This window comes from Oryzias melastigma, linkage group LG1 (assembly GCF_002922805.2).
Source record: "Oryzias melastigma strain HK-1 linkage group LG1, ASM292280v2, whole genome shotgun sequence".
In the NCBI taxonomy this organism is placed as follows: domain Eukaryota; kingdom Metazoa; phylum Chordata; class Actinopteri; order Beloniformes; family Adrianichthyidae; genus Oryzias; species Oryzias melastigma.
In genome coordinates, this window is record NC_050512.1 from 20256846 (window position 1) to 20276148 (window position 19303).

Here is a 19303-nt window from a genome sequence, read left to right on the forward strand (position 1 = left end):
ACCTGTGAAGCAATAAATCGTGCAAGGTAACTAGATTAGAGAAGTGGATACAGCTCAAAGTGGAATATATTCATTTTAATACATTGCAATAAGTAAAAAAAAGTTGCAGGTAATCAGGATCAGCTCCATCCAAACAAGGTGATAGTAGTTAGAAAAAGAACAGGTGTGAAGTCATGTCAGACAGAAGGGATTACGCATTAATCAGTGGCAGGTGGGATAATTACAGAGGAGGAAGCAGTTAGAGGATGCTGACACTGCAGCTCATGAATGTGTAACTGGCCCTCAGGTCTCAGCATAAGCATGTGGGACCATTTAGTATGCTTCTGGGGAACCAACTGGGTGAAAAGAATAAAATGGAATTGTTCAGTGACTGTAGAACATTTAGGACATGGAAGGAGGCAGTGAATTGTAATGTATTGTCTCACCGAATCCTGATGTTAAGAAATGTATCTGGAGCAATAAACATTCTTTTTTCAAGGTTAGTTTATATTCATGTTCTGCTCTCTTCTTTATATTTTTGTAGGCTATCTATTAAAGTTTTAAAAAAATTACAACAGTAAAAGCACAAAAAATAAAGCAGAATCTTCCTGCAGAACACCTGGAGCTAACAAAGATCATTTCAAGCCACTAAATCACAAAATGGCTGTGGCTTCACCATAATGAGTTTGTATGGATGGGGTTTTAAAGTCTGGTCCACTTTGAAAAAATAGAAAAAAAGTGGATTAAATGTCTTCTCATTGCTAGTAGCAGAATGTTTGCCCCCAGAGCTGCTATGTATTCAAAGACTGTCCAGTGCTTCCCAGGGGATGTTTGCAGCATTTATATGCTGCATCCTGCAGTCTGTGTTTGTCCCACATCTTCAGATAAATATGACATCTTGCAATGTTAGTTATCATAACATAAAATTTGATCGAAATACTGATGCGGTCCACATTGTGCAACTCTCATTGCACACAAAAAATATATAAATAAATTCAAGATTCGATGAATTTTTTTTATGTCTTTACCACCTATTTTGGCTTTTTAGATAATGTAATTCAGCCAATGCTGTTAATCAAATGTATTTAACTCCTGCTGACATGCCATTGAACATCACCATTGAGATATACGGGTGCTGTTATAGTTGAATGGTCAAATCTATATGGGCTGTGTGTGCAGCTGGCAGGAAACACCATAGTTGTTGACTGATCTGTGAGCCCATAGACAGAAAATGTTCATGTACGCCATCCATTGCAGTTCTTCTTCAACGGGTCGATCATATTTCCTGTTTTCATGTCATCCCTTAGGGTGGACACCACTTATTGTATTTAGAGAACTGGACAGAACGAGAGTGATGTCATCCATAGAAAACGACATACTTCATTGCCATGTTGGAACCAGACGTTCTTAGGGATCCTTGATCGGTACATGTTGGTCGTAGTCTACAGTTGTGAGCAAAAAAGTGGGCTCGGGAAAATCTGGCAATCAAATACTTGCCAGTACAGTGGCTCAGGCGGTAGAGCGGGTCGGCCAATGATCGAAGGATAGGCGGTTCGATTCCGGCTCCCACCAGCCAAGTGTCGTTGTGTCCCTGGGCAAGGCACTTAACCCTACTTGCCTCCAGTGTGGCTCCACTGGTGTGTGAATGCGTATGAATGTTCCGGTGATGGTAAGAGGGGCCGTAGGCGCGTACTGGCAGCCACGCCTCTGTCAGCCTGCCCCAGGTTAGTTGTGGCTACAATAGTAGCTTACCATCACCAAGTATGAATGAGGTGTGAATGAATAATGGATGCACAATGTAAGCGCTTTGAGTGTCTTGAAAAGCGCCGATAAATCTAATCCATCATTATTATTATTATTACTTCAAACATTTAACGTGAGGCCACCTACTTTTTACTGAGGCAACTGATTGGTAGATTAGAACTTGAATAACTTGTGATAAAGAAAATACATAAAATAAAAAAATAGGTTTAGCAAGAGCATGTTAAAATAAGATACCAGAGCAAGAATAGTTATTCTGACAAACTTTTTCAATAGAACTCTATGGGATTTTGGGTTTCTGGACCAGCAGGTACTTCCTATTTGGAACACAACGGGAAAGGGAATCATCTGTCCACTTCTCTTTATATCATGCCCTCCACAATTCAAACTCCCGCAGCACCCGTACTGGTTAACCCCCAGACCGGTACACATTACTCAGGTAACTTGGACGTTAACAATCAGAGTTGGGTAACTTTTCAGTTACACTTTTTTTGTGCGTGGATATAAATCATTTTGCTATATTTTCTTTGGTATCAAAATCTTTGATCTCCGCCAGTGTACAGACACATTAAGTGAAGAAAATTTTACATTTTTTAATACAAGAATGAATGTTGAAATAGTCAATATAGTAATAGAAAAAAAACCTAAAAATCTATCTTTCACAGACTCTTCCTCGTTCTTGTACATTTTGTAAAGTACAACTTTCATATTTTTATGTGTTTTTCTTCAGTCTGTTGTGTTGAGCTCTCTTCTTTTCATTTCCACACCTGCCACTCATTTTGTTATTAGTTCAGACATTTTAACCACTTTGTTTTCAATTTGTCTTCACTTAGCCACACTGGAGGCAATTCAATCTGTGATTAGAACATTATTATTATTAAACCCATACTTTTTGCGGTAAAAATCCTTGCATTATTTATTCAGGCAAAAATTGCTTTAATTTTTTTTTTTTTTTAGAGTTTATAATTTTATTGTTAAAAATTTCTCCTTTGTAAATGTTGTATTTTGCATAAAAAATGCATAAAGTGTATCATAATTTATTCAAATCCAACAGAATTGAAAATTGAATCAAATAGTCTTAATTTCTGCTGTTGGTCAGTCAGGATTTGTCTTTTCAGTCAGTGTCAATTTTCTGCTTGTGGTTTTTCAATATACAATATAATATATTATCAGAATAATTTCTTTGCTTTAATCCTAATTCTGAAACAACGTGTAAAGGAGAAACACTAGGCTTAGAGAGCAATAAATACTTTAAGATTAGCAGCTTTAGTAAAGAGAGTCATTCTCCTAATGCATGGATATACATTCTCTCCTGGCTTTCCTTGTGCTCTTTTACTGTGGATTTTTACTGGGACGTTTTATGATGTTTGCATTGTTATTTTACGACGGGATTTTATTGGGTGTTTTATTGCAACACTGTCTACAACATTTCTTAGCCACAGAGGACATGAAACGCTGATGGTGTGAACCGAGGTCAGTAAAGCATTTTAAAGTGTAAGCAGTTGAAGTTAACATGCACTACTACTGTCTACAGATGATCCTCAGAAAGCCTTTGGGTTTATATTAAAGAGTCAGAGCACAGTGTATTAAATGACTGATGTTCTGCTTCTTTTTTTTTTCTCCTTTCTTTTGTTTCTACCTGTCTCCTGCGCAGCAAATGTCGAGTGCACATAAGTACAACCACTCATTTGCTCAGGCTTGAAAAAGGTGTGCTGAGAGCATATTGATTTTCCCCCCCATGTTAAAAAGCTTTTATTGACATGGCATTTTCTGCAGAGAAAAGGTTACAGAGGAGAAAAAGAGAGCAGGCATAAAATAAAGACATTGTGTTCAATGGCAGCTCTCTGTGGATTCACCCTGTTTTAGCCCACTTTAGTGCCATTGTCATCCTTTAAAAGAACAAAGTCGTTTTTTTTATTTTATTTTTTTATCTCCAAAATACCCGGACGTGTACCATGAGGGCATAAAACACAATCAATCTGAGAGGAACATCAAAAGAGCACGGTTTGAAGTTCTTTGTGGACAAAATCAGAAAAAAAGGTAAAGATTCAAGGGCATTCCGGGCTCACCATCAATCCAAAGGAGATTAGAGCTCCATAATGCTCAGCAAGGAAGTCTTTATAACCTTTTTAAGTATGGCTCATAATGATGATCTGTTCGTGAGACGCCATCATTTCTCCATAAAAAGTTATAAAGCTAACCCTCCCTCTTTGTCTCTGGAGAGCCCGGCTATGCCTTGCTGCTGACGCAGCACTAAATCACCTCTCTCCCATCCGTCTTCCTTCACCTCTGCCTTCTGCTCTGCCTCTAATGGAAAAACATCCTAATTGATCTGCCTCAAATTTTTCCCGATTACATCTTCGTCCAACCTATTTTTCCATTTTAAGCAACTGTCCTCATGGTTTCACTATCTTCAAAAGCTAATGCCTTGCTACAGAGCACATTATTCCCTTTTAAAGATTTGAAGGGTCATTTTGTTTCCTGTTACAAAAGGCAATTTGTATTTTCTGCTGAAAATATTTGACCATAATAAAACTGTGACTTCATACTGTTGAAATTGTGATGGAGTTTATCCAACAGCAGCTACTACATTACAAGTGCTGTAGATCATTAACATTGTAAACATTGTTCTGCTTCTCCTGGAGGGCGTTTCAGTTTGGCCACTAGGTGGCGATCACACTATTGCATTACACTTTATTCCAGAAGAAGAAGACAGTATGAGTAAAAAGATCACACATGGTTACTTTGAAAATATTTCCTTGAAAGATTTTGTAAAATTCATGCCTGCAAGTTTATAAAGATTTTCATTTAGTCAGGAATGTTTTTTAGCATTAGCCATCCAATGGGAAATCCCATTAAACTTTAGTATCAAACTAGCGGACTTTAGCTTTATGTGCCAAATTGATTCATATTTTTATGAATCAATTATTGATCTGTTAAGCTAAATCTGTTCAAATCGATTTTATCAACCCAGCCCTATAAACAACTACTACATTATGGCTGTGGTGCAGTGATGGGGCGGTCTAGGGCGGTCGCCTAGATGGCTAGAGTTAGCCATCTAATCTAATCTGAACACTAATGGTGGACAACTTCGACAGCAACAAAATAGTCTGAGATATCTAACAGACGTTTTGTGTCTGATGGCATTCAAACAAAATATTGTTGGACTGTGGGAGGAAGCCGAAAGTGCCTGGAAAAATCCACGCACAAAGAGAATATGTTGACTCAACACAGAAAGGTCCCAGCTGGGATTCAAACCAGGGGTGTCATACTATGGGGCAAAAACACTAACCACTACGCACACCACCTGGTCTTAAGTTCACATTCTGAAATGATCAAAACATTATAGCATTTTGAGTGCGTTGTATATTTTTTAAGTTTTCCTCAAAAGCTATGCAGTTATTTAATGTAAAATCACCATCTCAACATTCAAAGCAGATATACAGTAGGTTCAGGAATCTGGGATTGGTAAGATCAAATATAACCACGTTCTTCACAAAGCTTGAGGACTGTCGCTGCCTTTTTACCCAAAGCCTTAATTTCAAAATGCTGCTTTACTCTCCAGATTGGATATCTGCAATGGTAATATCTGCAGAGTCCTGCAGTAATGGAAAAGTAGATGACTCTCAAGTGAATATTTTCCAGGACAACACTGTGGATTGCCAAGAAATCCACTGGGGAGAAAAAAGGCTTAATATTCATGATACTGAGGAAATAACTGGACCTCGGAGAGAAATTCAGAGCTTATGTTTTGTTCTTTCAGAGTACAGACACACATATAGTTGTCACTGAACGTTTGCACAGTTGTGTTGCGCTCATTATTAGGCCTGTGACTGCAGAGTGATGGATGTTCCACGTTAGCTGAATGTGACAAATGCTCCAGACTGTGAAACTAAACAGATTATTGCAGAACAAAGCACCTGTCAGGTTCCATTAATAATTGAAACACTCTTAAACCCTAAAAAGGATATTTACAATAGACGAGGCTAAATGTTTAATGTCCCGGCTGCGCTTTGGAGGTTTCAGAATTTACAACTGCTCCTAAAACTTCGGAAACTCCCAATTAATTATGCAACTTTTAAACGGCACCCTTGGCTGCTGTAATGTTCAGAGCTCAAAAAGATTTAACCTTTAAATGTGAAAGACCTAACTAGAATACATAAAGCACAGAAGAAATTAGGTTTTAAGCACACGGAAACCTTTGTAAGTTTTGTATATAATTGTGCAATATTTACATTTCCTTTATTAGGGTGCTGCTTTGATTTGATTGAGGTTTTTTCCCACTTTACTAACACACATTAAAGACCCACTCCAATGAAAATTATGTGTTTGGTGTTTGTAACATGCACTTGTTGCATTTTTATCATGACAGGGTAAAATAATGTAAGATTAAAACTGTGTTTCTAAGTATTTCTTTAATCAAAATCATGTTGGATCAGTAGGAGATGAAAACCAGCAGTTTGAAAAAGCTCGGGTTTGTGAAGCAGCGAAAAGAGAAAGATAGAGATGCTGCATTTTGCAAATCCTTGTCAGGATAGTGCACTTATTCAAACTTTTTATTTTGCTGACCAATTTTGAACATCTGTATCAGCATCAGGTTCAACACTATAATGCTACTTTGGTACGGTTGTCACGTGCTGCAAGGCGGTTACTGGGGACGCCATGGCTATGGGGTACGGAGAAAAGTGTTTGTTACATATAAATCATTGTGAAAACACTGTGAGAAGTAATGTTTATCGCATTAAAAGTTGTTTTAATGAGAATGCATTAATCTGATCACTTTTTACAGAGATGCTGTTGCTTTGCTGCTCCACGTTTGACTGCTACGGTGGCCGTTTTGGTTCAATTGTTCCGGTTCCAGCACGGACCGTATTCAGACTGAGGAATTTCAGAGTGAAACAAAGTTCAGTACGATTGGAAACGAACTGAGATTACCTCAAAAGATTGGTCAGAGAGAGGTTTCTGGTCCTGGACCTGGGTCCGCTTGCACGTATTCAGTTTGTTCTGGATTTTTGGGGAAACAAACGCTGGTTCACTTTAAGCGGACCGAAGGTGTCCAGTCTGAATACACCCTAAGAGATCCACTAATTACTTCATTTTTCTCACCAAGCTGCCATCTGACTCAAATCTGTATGGGTGGATGGCTCTGAAATTGCCCCCCCCCTTTTTCCCCTGCGCTAATGTTAGCTTGTGCTCCAAAAGTGCTATAAGCTAGGGGGAGAGAGTGTAAACAAAGAGCTGATGCGAAATTAGCTGAAGAATAACTTGCAGTCCAACCCAGAGGCACATTTCTAATGAACTACCGACGCTCTACAGAAATAGTCTTAAAAACCAATAGATTTTTAAATTTTGGGCAAAAACGACATAATCATAATTAAAAGACCCCTGGGAACTATTTTACAATAGAAAAAAGTAAATTTGTAGTTGGAGTGGGATTTTCAAGGTTTTTTTTTTTTAACCTTTTAGGTCACCAAATATAATTCTTATTTTTTTACTAAAATTACTCCTGTCCTCTAATTTTGTGTGGTCATTACTCCAGCACACCAAATTTTCCCCCAAGAGCTCTTAACTCCAGAAATCATGTAATTAAAAAAAAAAATCCTACAATTTATCATTTTTCAATCTCCATTCTGATGCCTTTAAAACAATCTGAAGTACCTTCTTTTAACCCCAAGCTATCTTAACTTACCGATTTCAAAGACAAAAGTGTATTATTTTTTATTGCTGGAAAGTAATTTAAGAGTCAAGAGGTTAAATACTAGCAGTAGCTGAAACACCATAAAAACAAGTCCATACCAGTGGTTTTTGGAGCAGGTTAAGTGAAGATCTCTGATCCTACTTGAGCTTCCTGCTGAGTTTTCATTGTTACCACCAACAATTCTGATGGTCTCCCAATTCTTCAGAGTGTCGCTACGACTTCATCCATGAAATCTGCAGTTATAGAGTAAATGCAAGATATATTAATATTTTACGTAGCACATTTTAGCAAAAAAAAAAAAAGCAATTTCTAGCTCTTAGAAGTCAGTTGAATTTGTTGCATTGCTCTTGGCACATGGAGTGCATTTAAGCGATGCACTTAAAGTAGCTTAAAATAGCTTGAAGAGGATTAGACTGAAGGAAAGAAGGTATTCTGGCTTTTTCAATATTTGCCGGTTCCATCTGTCTCCATAAGCTCCTGACTGATCTGAGAGCAGCAAACTGCTGTGGCGTGAAGATAAAGCTTCACCTGCCAGCTATGCTCATCACTTTGTGTATAGAAGTGTGTTTGTCACTCTGAGCAAGGTGGCTTCATTCAAGCCTGCTGAGATAATTGGTTTTCAGCTAGCCAACTCAAAAATCCTCACTACACAAAACCTCCAGCAGAGATGACAGAGCATATCTTTATAAAAGATATTTATAGAAGAAAATCACCAACTGTGGAAAATTAGGATTGATCAACAAGTGTGCCTTTTCTGTCTCATCAGTCGCACAGAACAGATCTGTGTATATATTTAGAACTCATCAAAAAATTGAATTGTTTTTTATATTTGATTTTACAAGCCTGTGGTGTTGTACAAACTATACTACTATAGGTTATTAGGAGTGTTTATTTTCATAGTTTGTTGTATTTTTATTGAATATTAGCACTAAAATAAGTTGAAAAAGGTTCACAAAAATGGAGAATGGAAACGTTTTCTAAAAACAGAGGCTTCTTTTCTGATGTGGAAATTTAGATTTTTTTCTTTTTTTTAGTTTTCAGAATAGTTTTTACTTTTTCAGTCTATTTAAACACCCTCTTTGATAAAAATCCTGTTTAGGGTTTTTTAAAAACATGTTCTTGTGGCATTTTCCTCATGATGAAGGACATAAAATTTGGCTTAAAATACAATTTCTAAGTATTTCTTTCTTCAAATTGATGTGAATCAGACGCAATAATGACGATGGGGAAAGCTTGTAGGTGTGATGTAGGTGCTGCTACGGCAAGCCACAAACTCCCTGCTCTGCTCTATTCCGATGCATCCAGACAATTAGATTCGTGTTCGTTTTTGTTTTCATCATCCGAACTGGCATTTAGCTCAAACTATAGCTTCAGCTCCAATATTGCTTGCCATTTTTGTTGCACCGCTAAAGTTAGGTTTGGAGTTACGAAGGCCTGTAAGCTAGCAGGAGAGAGTGTAAACAAATGGATGTTGGGAAGTAGGGGCAGGGTTACGCTGAGCCAATAGTCTTGCCCACAACTCATGGGGGAATTTCTAATGAACTACTGCCACTCTGCAGAAACTGTCTTAGAAAATGACAGTTTTGTTATTTTGGCTAAAAATTGAATAATCATTAATAAAAAAAAAAAAAAAAACACTTGAAATGCTTTGAAAATAGCTCAAAAGATGATCGGAGTGGGACTTTAAGGTAGGGATGTAGGGAAAAATTGATTTGGCAATATTTCACGATATTTTATTTGGCGATACTTGTATCAATTTAAAATGCTGATGAGACAATATTTAATTAATTATTTGAGAGCGTTCTTAAGTTTCTTACTTTTGTTTTCCATCTCAACTACAACTGCTAGTTGGCAGCACAGCAAACTGAACCTCTTTGAGAAGGTCTACACTGCACCAAAACAACAAGATTGAAAGCATGTGTTTTTTGTTGTTATGAGACATGTACTACTTAGTTTTTTATGGAATGGGTACCGAACCAAAACTCTGTGCCACGTTGCTGCCAGTGTCATATAAAAACATGGATTGGGGTGCTGCGTAGCAGGCTCAGATAAGAATGAGTGAAGCAGTGCAGCAGTGTAGCGGGTCATACACGAAACCAGTCAAAATATTGTTGGTGAAGAAGGCGAAAGTACTGCTGAACTTCACAGTAAAAGGTTCAGAATTACAAAAGTACACTCTTGGGATATATCATGATATGTATTGTATTGTGAGACATGTATCGTGATATGTATCGTATAGCCAGACTTGTCAATACACACCCCTACTTTACAGACTTGGTCAGGTTCTAAACTTGGTTTCTGCCCAAATCACTATACTGACACGATGCAGAATTAGGCAGCACAACAAATTATAAATTCACAACTGGCTGTCAAAGCAAGACTACAGCTCCACAAATGCACACCAAACTGCCAGAAGCTTGTTGCTGATGGGACACAAAGTCATTAAAAATAATGTTTGCTGATTGCAGAAAACCAACAACTCAAAATGATTCCTGACTACAAAAACAGTGAAAATCTTTCCCAAAAGAGTTAAATGTAAACTCTTCAAACTTTCTGAGAATCTTGATTCAGTCTGAGTGAGCATGTGCCATTTTGTGACCTGTTATACTGTAGCTCAGCTTTCATCTAAACTGGTAAACTTGTGACGAGAGTGAGGACGGTGCTTTCATCCATTCAGGCCAAAACACAAGAAGATTCTGATTACTTACATTCAACCAACAGAAAGCTTTGTTTTTCAACGCTGTTCTCCATTCGTCTTTCGTTCTCAGAAATTACAGGAAGTGCAAAAGGAAGTGAAGTTGCTTAGTGCACTCGTTTTCGTCACCCTAAGACTTCATAGAGTTTTCTCAAGGAAATGCGTTTAGGGGAGACTCTAGGTGCCATTACACACGTGAGTGTATCTCACTCGATGGAAGGAGATGTTAGCAACCTTTTGTTGACACTGTGAAAAGATCTTGGTGTGTAACCATGGCAAGAGCTTCGGTGATCAAACTTCTCCTCCTCGTCATCCTCACCTTCATTCTTTGTCTCCCAGAGTTCTTCACTTTACACAAGGGTGAGTCTTTTAAACCAATTTTGAACTTTGTTGCCTCATACAGGAACTAAGAGCTCACAAGACAAAACGCCTTTTTTTCCGTTTCTGAAATATAAAAACCTTTTTAAGCGGACTGTTATAACCCTGCACGTTTCTGCACAGTTTGAAAACATCTCTGTGTGTTGTGTTGAAGGCAGTGACTTATGAGAGCAGCCCTGGTTTAACCCACAGAGAGATTTCTTTTGTTTATTCCTCATTGTCTGTCTGTATGTCTCTGCTGTCAGATACAAACTGCTGTAAACAACTTTCATTTTAAGATCCTCGCTCTGATGTCTGACTTGTGAGGACTTTGGTGTTTTTTTTTCTTCTGCCTGGTGCCTGCATCCACTGAGAGATCTTTGTGGATTGTTATTCTTTTCATCTTTTTAGTGTTGAAAGTGAATTTCCAATGCCTTTCATACCGACTCTGTGAAGAAAAAGGAAACCAGGTGAAGGAATGGAGGAGTGGAGGACCAGGAAGTGCTGAAGATGAGAGAGAAGATCTTTGTGATCCTTTTTCAACTTCAGTCCATGAACGGTGGGAGCAGATCTGTCAGCAGAATAATCAAAGCAGCTTATTGGATTTGGCACTTAAATCGTGGAATAGGGATCCAAAAACCGGTTGGATCATGTGTGAATCAGACAGAGATATGCAGGAGTTATACCACAGCTCATCCTCAGGTACGTTCGTCTTGCTACAAAAAGTTTTAAAAGTGAAGAGATACTCTCTGCCTAAAGCCTTATCTACATGCACCCAAATGAGGGGGTTCATAAAGTTTCACCTATTTTTCACCAGCAGACACCCTTTATCCACCCATAGGGCAGTCTTGACTGAAGCTTAAAAGGCAACAGTTTCATTATCGTTTGTAAATAAAAATGAATCAGGGTTTTGTTTAAAACTGCAGTTTTACTGCGTGAACTGTTGGGGTTTGTGAAAAATATTATTGTCAACATTTGTTTATGTGGCACTTCTGTAAATCGAGTGTTAAAATGCATTAGGAGCCGCCTTTTTCCAAGTCATCTGTGCAGAAAACAGCAGACTGCTTCTAAGTTGATGAGTGAGCGAAATCTCTGAAACTGCAACGCAGCGTGACAAAAAGGGTACAGACAGACATCTAAGACAGTCACGGTTTTATTTTTGCATAATATAAGACAAGTGTTCGATAATGGTGTGGGCCATAGATTGGTACCAATTACTGACATTTACACAGTTGCATTTACCGGTGAACTTTTTATAAACAAAATAAAAAACTTTTCACAGTAATTCTATCCATCCATCCATTTTATTAACCCATTATATCCCATTTGGGGTCACTGGGATGCCAGAGCGTCTTCTGGCTACTGTTTGGCAAAGGTGCGGTAGTCCCTGGATAAGTTGCCAGTCTGTCGCAGGGCACACAAGCGATTGTCCTAAGAGATAATTTAGAGTTATCAATAAACCTATGAAGCATGTTTTTGGACTGCGGGCCAAAGCCAGGGTGCCAAGAGAAAACCCATGCATGCACGAAGAGAACATACTAAATAAGTGTCCCACCTGGGATTTGAACCAGGACCTTCCAGCTGTGAGGTAAGAGCGCTAAGCACTGCACCATCGTACAGCCCAAAACTAAGCTTACTGCATGAAAATTTGTTTACTTCTATTTAAAAAATTAAATAAAATGTATGAAAATAATCTAAACTTTTGCTTGGTTAAATTATACTATAGTACATTTTTGTGTGTTATGTATAAACATCAGCACAAGATTTATTGTCACTAAAAGCCAATAAACGAGATGTTCCTTTGGAGTTTTCTTGTATTTGAAAATACTGTTTAGAATTACCAGCATTTGGATTGTAATTGTTTGTTTTATGTTCTTGAATTTATTTTTATGAGGACTAAAACCCTAAAGAGCAATGAATAGTAGGGCTAATATAAGTTATAAGCGCTTATGAGATGCAGTGTGGATTGTAACAATAGCAATTTTTTTTTTAGGTTTTTGTGTATTTTTTTTTTATAAATAAACTGAACAGAATTTCAACCGTTTTTCAGTATTTGTAGTTCTTTCATTACTAACTTTTTTACTTTTGGTATTAATTGCTGACTACATTATATTTCTATCCAAGTTATAGTGTTTTTAATGCTTTTCTTTAAAGAAATTAAAAATAAATATATTTTAAATACTATTATGTTTCTGGTGGGGTAAAATAGAGAAATCACATTGCAGTGTCTGACTTAATTTAACAACTTTGTTGTCAGACAAAAAATTGTGGTTAGAAAAGATTTTATGTTGCGACTCAGAGCTGGTGAACATAGGATTGTATTTCTTTACAATATATTGTGACAAAATTAATGAAATCTCTCATGTTTAATGCAAGAATTGTTGGCTTTTTTAAAATCTGCAATAATCGCCTTATGACAAAAAAAATAGAGTTTTATCAAAACCTGTGCACAAAAACTAGAAAAAAAAATATCTGTTAAATTCAATACGACCAGATGTTTTAATATTTTTCACCTTTTCTTTAACAGACGTGGAGTTACTTTTGGAGGCGTCGCTGGAACTTCAGCTCAGCCAAACAGAAAATCTCTCTCTGACTTTGTACGGACATAGTAATCAGGACTCCTTACAACTCCATCTTCCTGAAGAGAGAGGAGTTGATGGAGGCGATGATGAAGGACAGAGGGAGGTTTTCCACTGCTGTCTCCCTCCGCTGCCCACGGCTAAATCAGCCAATCAAAGCCGCTGTCTCCTGTGGTTCGCCAATCAAACTCTTTTGAATGGAACAGCAAAGGAAAAGCTGCCATGGAAACGGATGCAGACAGGTTGGTGTTGGCATGAGGGACCAGCATTTCTTTGTATCCCCATGTGGCTAATATGACTTCACTGTAGGACAGGAGAAGAAAGAGAAGAGCAATAAGGGGCTAGGCAGCTGGTCAATCAGTTATTGTTTCATGCAGAACTGCCAAACTCTCGTTCCCCTTGGAGTCAATTTGTTTCAATCCAACAAATTTCCTCCAGCTCTCAGCTGTGACTTTTATTCCTCCTCTTCCCTCATACTCCGTGATCTTTCCAAGACCATACTCTATTTTAATCTGCTCTACCTCCTGTATTGATTTTGGCCTGCTTTCATTCTGTTCTGCTCACCAGCACTCCCTCATACTTAAAGCTGCATTCATGTTATATTTCTCCATTGTACATGCTGAAGTCCTCCTTTCATCAAATATTTCTACAGTTTTTAACATGTACTTGTGGCATTTTGCTGAAAATTAAGATTAAAGTTGCATTTCTAAGTATTTATGTGAATCAAAAGGAAGCTTGTAGCAGTGACATGGAATCTGCAAACCACAAGCTCCCTGCATCACTGTTCTGATGACTTCCAGACAAATAGATCCATGTGCGTCTTAGTTTTCCTCGTCTAAGCTGTTATCTGAATCAAAAATGTACAACAGGATAGCTCCAATTTTGCTAGCCATATGTGTTGCCCCGGTAACATTAGATTGGGGTGTGAGGGACTGTAAGCTAGCGGAAGGAAGTGAAAAGAAAGAGCTGATGGTGTGGGAAGGCTTACACTGCACCAAGAGACACATTTCTGCAGAAACCATCCTAGAAAACTATTGTTTAAACATTTTTTGGCATAATCATAATTAAAAGATTGCTGGAAACACTCTTACAATTATTTAAAGATGATCAGACTTTGACTTTTCTTGCTTGCAGCCGTTTTTCATCTCATTCACTTTTGTACCATTTTTATATTATTTTCCATCATACAATGATCATCCTCTAACATGGTGTACTCTCTTCTGAGCAGCTATTTCTTTTATCTTGGATCAGTAATAAATACTTGTAATTTTTGGCATTTATAATGAAAAGATCTGAAGCTGGCTGTTGTGGGAAATGGTGATGGAGTCTGCATTGATGAAACAATTAATCCGCCTTAGGCCAATGCAAAGATAATGATATTAAGAGCTGTTAAGGTTCTAGATCCATTCTGCTTAAAGTCTTACTCTCTCTGTTTCCCAGATGAATGGCACTGTGTGTACCGGGCGGTTTGGTTGGCTCTTCTGTGTGTGGTTTTGCTCATTTGCCTTATAACCGTGATTGGACAAATCTCCTGGGTCACTAGATTAAAAAGTAAGGAACACAAACGCACACCATGAGCTCAGGGGACTGGTTTACTCTAATAAGGAAAACATAATGTTATTTTTTTTGACAGAAAAACCCAAGGTGCAGCCAAGTCTTTACAGCACCACAGGTCTGCAATTAAATGGTAAAAAAAAAAAAAAAACAGAGTAACATGACAAAAGATTGTCAGCTTTTCCTTAGTTTTCTATGAAAATATATTTGTACATTTGGAGCATTTTCTAACATTGAATCTTTTTCTCAAGGTGTTAATCAGCAAACAAAAACCACAACCTTTACAGGTAAATTGGATGATTATTAACTTTGCATCAAAAGTTTAACATTAGTAACTTGTTTTGCAACCTTAACCTTTATATTCTAATATGAACAGCCATCAAACCACATCAGTTTTTGCCTCTGTTTGGTAAGTCTACTAAACTGTTAATAATGGATAAATAGTAATATGTTTTTGTTGCTTTTGACTGACACTTTTTCAATTATTAGGGTTGTCACCAATTCCAGAAGATATCAGTCAAGGTATGAGCACACACACTTGTTTGTTTTTCTATCCTTGTGTAGACATTAATTCCCTAACACTGGGGTCTCCAACCTGAGGTTCCGGAGGCACATGTGGCTCTTTTATCCCCCTCATTGTGGCTCTTTGACTTTGAAGAAAACTCTTAGTGATTTGAATAATTAATAGGTTTGTAGTTTTGGTTAATTTATTTTAGTTTATTACGTTTTGTGGTGGTTTATTATTAGAATACGCTTAAAGCACATGCGTATCTTCTGCTGCACAACTGCATCTAATTGCAGTTCAAAGGCAAAGTACTTAAAGCACATCATTGCATTTTCCTGTAATAAAAAAAAAAGATTCTACACTAATGTCGTCATGTTTATATTTAGTAGTAAAAGAAAAAAAAATGGTGAAAAAGCTTCAATAATGATAGAAAATGCCATGTTTAATTTGGCTTTCTTTCTTGCGTTTTTAGTTCAAGTAAATCTGCTGCATCAGGAAGAGCTTATTTGACACAGGGTGCATTTTATTTTGAAAGGAACTTATTTGTGCTGATGTCAAGAGTAAAATAAACTACTGTACATAGAAAAAATATAAACTTTTATCATTCAATTGCTGTAAATATGTAAACGTACATAAATGTTATTTTTGTTACTATACGGTTAGAATTTGCAGCTCTTACTGGGTTTTGATTAATAAGAACCTCAACCATATTGTTCTTTTAGTGTTAAAGATTGCAGACCCCTGACCCCATCTCCAAATATCACCACTGGGTGTCTAACCCTATCCCATACTCTAATAATTAACCACAACTTAATTCCAACCTTGACTGTAGAAACAAGTTTTAAATGACTGTCAAAGGACAGTCCTCACAAGGATAGAAATACACATACAAACATCCACACACATTCACACCTCTTAATTTAATTTTCAGTGTATTTTTCTTAACCTAGCCTTAGCCTGAAATCTAAAGTGAAGTTTAATTCCTTATACTGCTAAAGTTTGCTATAAGGACTAGGCTAATTGGACTCAGTGTCCTCACATTGAGCTGTCAGCTGCCCGGTCCCCACAAGTATAGAAAGCCACGTTCATGCACATATGCAGCAGTGACCTTCAGTTTCTACAGTATGTTCCTCTGAATCTATGGTGTTACGAGTTGTTGTTGGTAAAGGTTCTCTTTCACTTATAGCTGAGTCGTGGGCCCTGGACTGATTTCCTCTTTTCTTGAAGGATTTATACACCATTGTAGTGGTTTCCTTAGACTGGACTTAAAGGCAGAATCCAAATTGCTTCCCTATCACTCCGGGTACACCCTAGAGCTCCAATTGAAGGGACATTTGGAGCTGTAGTGGTGTCCAGAGGTGTTTTTAGGGGGAGGCTGTAGGGATTTGGGTGTGGCTGTTCCTCCGCCAGTGGGGTGATCTGTGTCATGCTTATGTCATGGAGGAAAACCACATTGTGTGTGCTCTGAAGCACAGAAACTCACATGTAAAAATGAGTTTTTGTTTTATCGTGACTTTTTAAAGTTATAAATACCAATAAACCAATACTGTTATGGATTTTCAAAGTACTGGCAGCTACATCAGATAACAGGCGACTACAGGTGACTTCAAATCCTAATTTAAAGACATTTTTTCCATATCTCTCCACTTGGAGGGATAACATGTAGGGATAGAGAGAAGCCGTAGGGATAGGGAAGCAATTCGGACTCAGACAAAATTTTCTTGAAACATTTCAAGAAAGAAAATTTTAAGTTCATAAGTCATGGCTCAACTTCCAAACTACTTGCCCTAAAAGTTATATATGTTTCAAATTCTCCAGCACTGCCCTCAAACTATAGCTGCATGTAATTGAACCTTTTTTTTTTTGTTAATTGTCTCCGTCTACATTCTTTTGATAATGCAGAAGATCTGTCATATGAAGATGCTGACCTCAGCTACACAGGTAGGCTTCACTTTTTTTTTTTAAATTTTACCTTAAATTTAGACATCTTTACTCAACATGAACACAATTTAAGAGATCATACATACACAGCAAAAACATAATCTCAAGGAGGTAAAAGCCCCTTTTTGTTTCTCCTTTTCTTTTCTTGAAGAAAAAGAAAATCTTATGCTGAGAGAACACGTTTTTTTTCTTAAAATAGTTATTTTTGGTAAGATATTTTTTCTTACCACATGGGCAGATTGTTATCTTTTGCTTATTTAAAGAAAATCTGCCAGTGGAGTGAGAATTCTTACTTATTTCTAGTACCTGATTTGGCAGGGTTTGAATTTTGCTGGAAAGAGAGGGATTTAGTTTTGACAATAAACTGAGGTTATGCGTTTACCGGTACACTAAATCTATCATAACAAGCAAGATAAATTAAATAACTAATCTAAAATAAATAATGTATTGCAAACATTGATTCGATTTGCATGTAAAGATAAGACTTTGGATAAGAAATGGCTTTTGTTAAGTAGGCAAATACACAAACAACTTAATTTTCATGCAATATATACATATATAAAGACATAAAAATATTTGGTTAGATCTCATCCACATTTAATCATTCATTGCATATTTAGTGTCAACTGTCAGGGTTATACATTTACAAATTAACTGAATAAAACAATAACTGAATAGCATCTTTAAGCTTTTATTGGTTCAAAATAAACATTTAAAATGTTTTAAACATTATCTTCCTCAGCAAACCTCCACCATCGTGGGCATCTGCCACCCTCATCCTTCACAGAGGACTAGTTGCTGAACAAGCACCTGAACGGTTTTCCAGCAAGACAAGCATACATTCAATTAAAATAACATCAACAAGAAATAAAAAGATGATGGATAAAACATGCTAACATTTTCTCACTCTTTTGTATTTTTAGAAGTGGTGTCAAATAAAATCTCATATTTTTGTCAAACAGACTGTTCACTTATGTGTAGCTCAGTTAAATGTCTGCAGGAAGGTATAGAGCAAAACAACACCTTGTATTAGTAAAAGACACTTGACAGAATAGAATTATAACATTTTCTTGCCTGTATCAAATGTGCATTAAAAAGCGGAGGATCAGAGGTAAAGGGATGCCAGAATTCATTCACAAGAAAGAGATGCGTCTGAGGCTGCTGGAAGCACATCCCAGTTTCACTTCATTTTCGGAGGAATATGATGTCAAAGAAAAGAGAAAACACTTTTTGACAATTTTGAAAATTCCGTGTCGCCAGGGAGGCAAAGGTGTTCAATGAAATGATCAAATGCAACCCTGAAACCTGTTGCCTGGCAGTGAGTGCACTGAAATATTTGCAGGGATCTTTCAAATAGTGGTGAAGGAAGCCTTCCATGGGTCTAATGCTGTGCAGCACTTACTCCGTGTTATCAGGTGGTGCAATAGGGAGCTTGTATCCGGGATCACAAGTTCTATCCAATGTAGATAGAAAAAAAAAATTGTTCCTGATTATTTACAGCATGTTCCAAATTATATTATTCTAGGATTTTCCAAATGATCAGAATAGCCTCTCAGAGCTGCTGTTTCTATGTGAACTGCCCCCACCCTCAGAGATATTTTGCTCAAGGATGGTCCATCCACCGCCCAGTATTCCATCCATCTGGACCATCCATGGTTGCGCGACAGATAAACCAGCAGCTTCAAATATGTGCTTGTTGCTTTTAAATTGCATTTTAGCAGCTGCTCTCTTAATCTGATGTATTTGTCTGGCAGAAATCTTCCTCATTCTACCTTTATGGGCTCTAAATCTGCAACAAATCTCTTAATTGTACGAGCCACACTTAGGTTTTCATGAAATATCAAAGGTTTGAATACCTTTTTCAAGGCATTTAACAACTTACTGCTTTTCGGCAGCAGAGATCCTCGCTTCCCATATTGCCTGAAAATTATGGTCTGCTTCATAATTAGGAGCTTCTTTCTTTAGTAGTTTTTCCTTTAATTGAACTCACCTGGCAAACTAATTATCACAGGTGTCTGAGACTGATTTCAGGGATCCAAAGGCCCACAGACAGTTTCCCTAATGACTTTAATTTGAAAACAAATACATTTAAATGCAATTGTACGGACTGTAGAATCAGCAAATTTTTTTATATAATGCGGCATAAAGCACTATTTTTGTTAAACCAGACACTACCCCTACTTTTATATTTGGCAAAAGAAATCTTTTAAGCTGAAGGCCTCTTGTGATGAACA

At 37.3% G+C, this 19303-nt stretch overlaps 2 protein-coding genes across 3 annotated transcripts in view; one reads left to right on the forward strand and one right to left on the reverse strand.

The window, feature by feature from the left end:
- Positions 1-8231, reverse strand: part of klhl5 (kelch-like family member 5) — a 47907-nt gene extending 39676 nt beyond the window's left edge. The window contains exon 1 of the mRNA XM_024289873.2: positions 7537-8231. The gene's annotated coding sequence lies outside the window, so the exon portion shown is untranslated. The remainder of the gene's footprint in view (positions 1-7536) is intronic.
- A 2005-nt stretch (positions 8232-10236) lies between these two features.
- Positions 10237-17967, forward strand: LOC112157118. Of its 2 annotated transcripts, XM_024289669.2 has the most exons (10): positions 10245-10493; positions 10902-11192; positions 13018-13311; positions 14510-14620; positions 14703-14756; positions 14875-14910; positions 15000-15032; positions 15113-15145; positions 17031-17069; positions 17812-17967. In XM_024289669.2, exons 1-10 carry the CDS (start codon positions 10406-10408, stop codon positions 17862-17864), a joined length of 1032 nt encoding a protein of 343 aa, XP_024145437.1. In that variant the 5' UTR covers positions 10245-10405; the 3' UTR covers positions 17865-17967. The 2 variants fall into 2 exon arrangements, with proteins under 2 accessions (XP_036068827.1, XP_024145437.1); XM_036212934.1 differs by lacking the exon at positions 17812-17967 and having other exon boundaries at positions 10237-10493; positions 17031-17543.
- Positions 17968-19303: the final 1336 nt, after the last annotated feature.

Bases quoted from the DNA above. Each gene is read 5' to 3' on its own strand.
- LOC112157118 (XM_036212934.1), top strand. From the start codon at position 10,406: ATGGCAAGAGCTTCGGTGATCAAACTTCTCCTCCTCGTCATCCTCACC. The intron at 15,033-15,112 runs GTAAGTCTACTA...TTCAATTATTAG, and splicing joins TCAGTTTTTGCCTCTGTTTG to GGTTGTCACCAATTCCAGAA. The intron at 15,146-17,030 runs GTATGAGCACAC...TTGATAATGCAG, and splicing joins TCCAGAAGATATCAGTCAAG to AAGATCTGTCATATGAAGAT.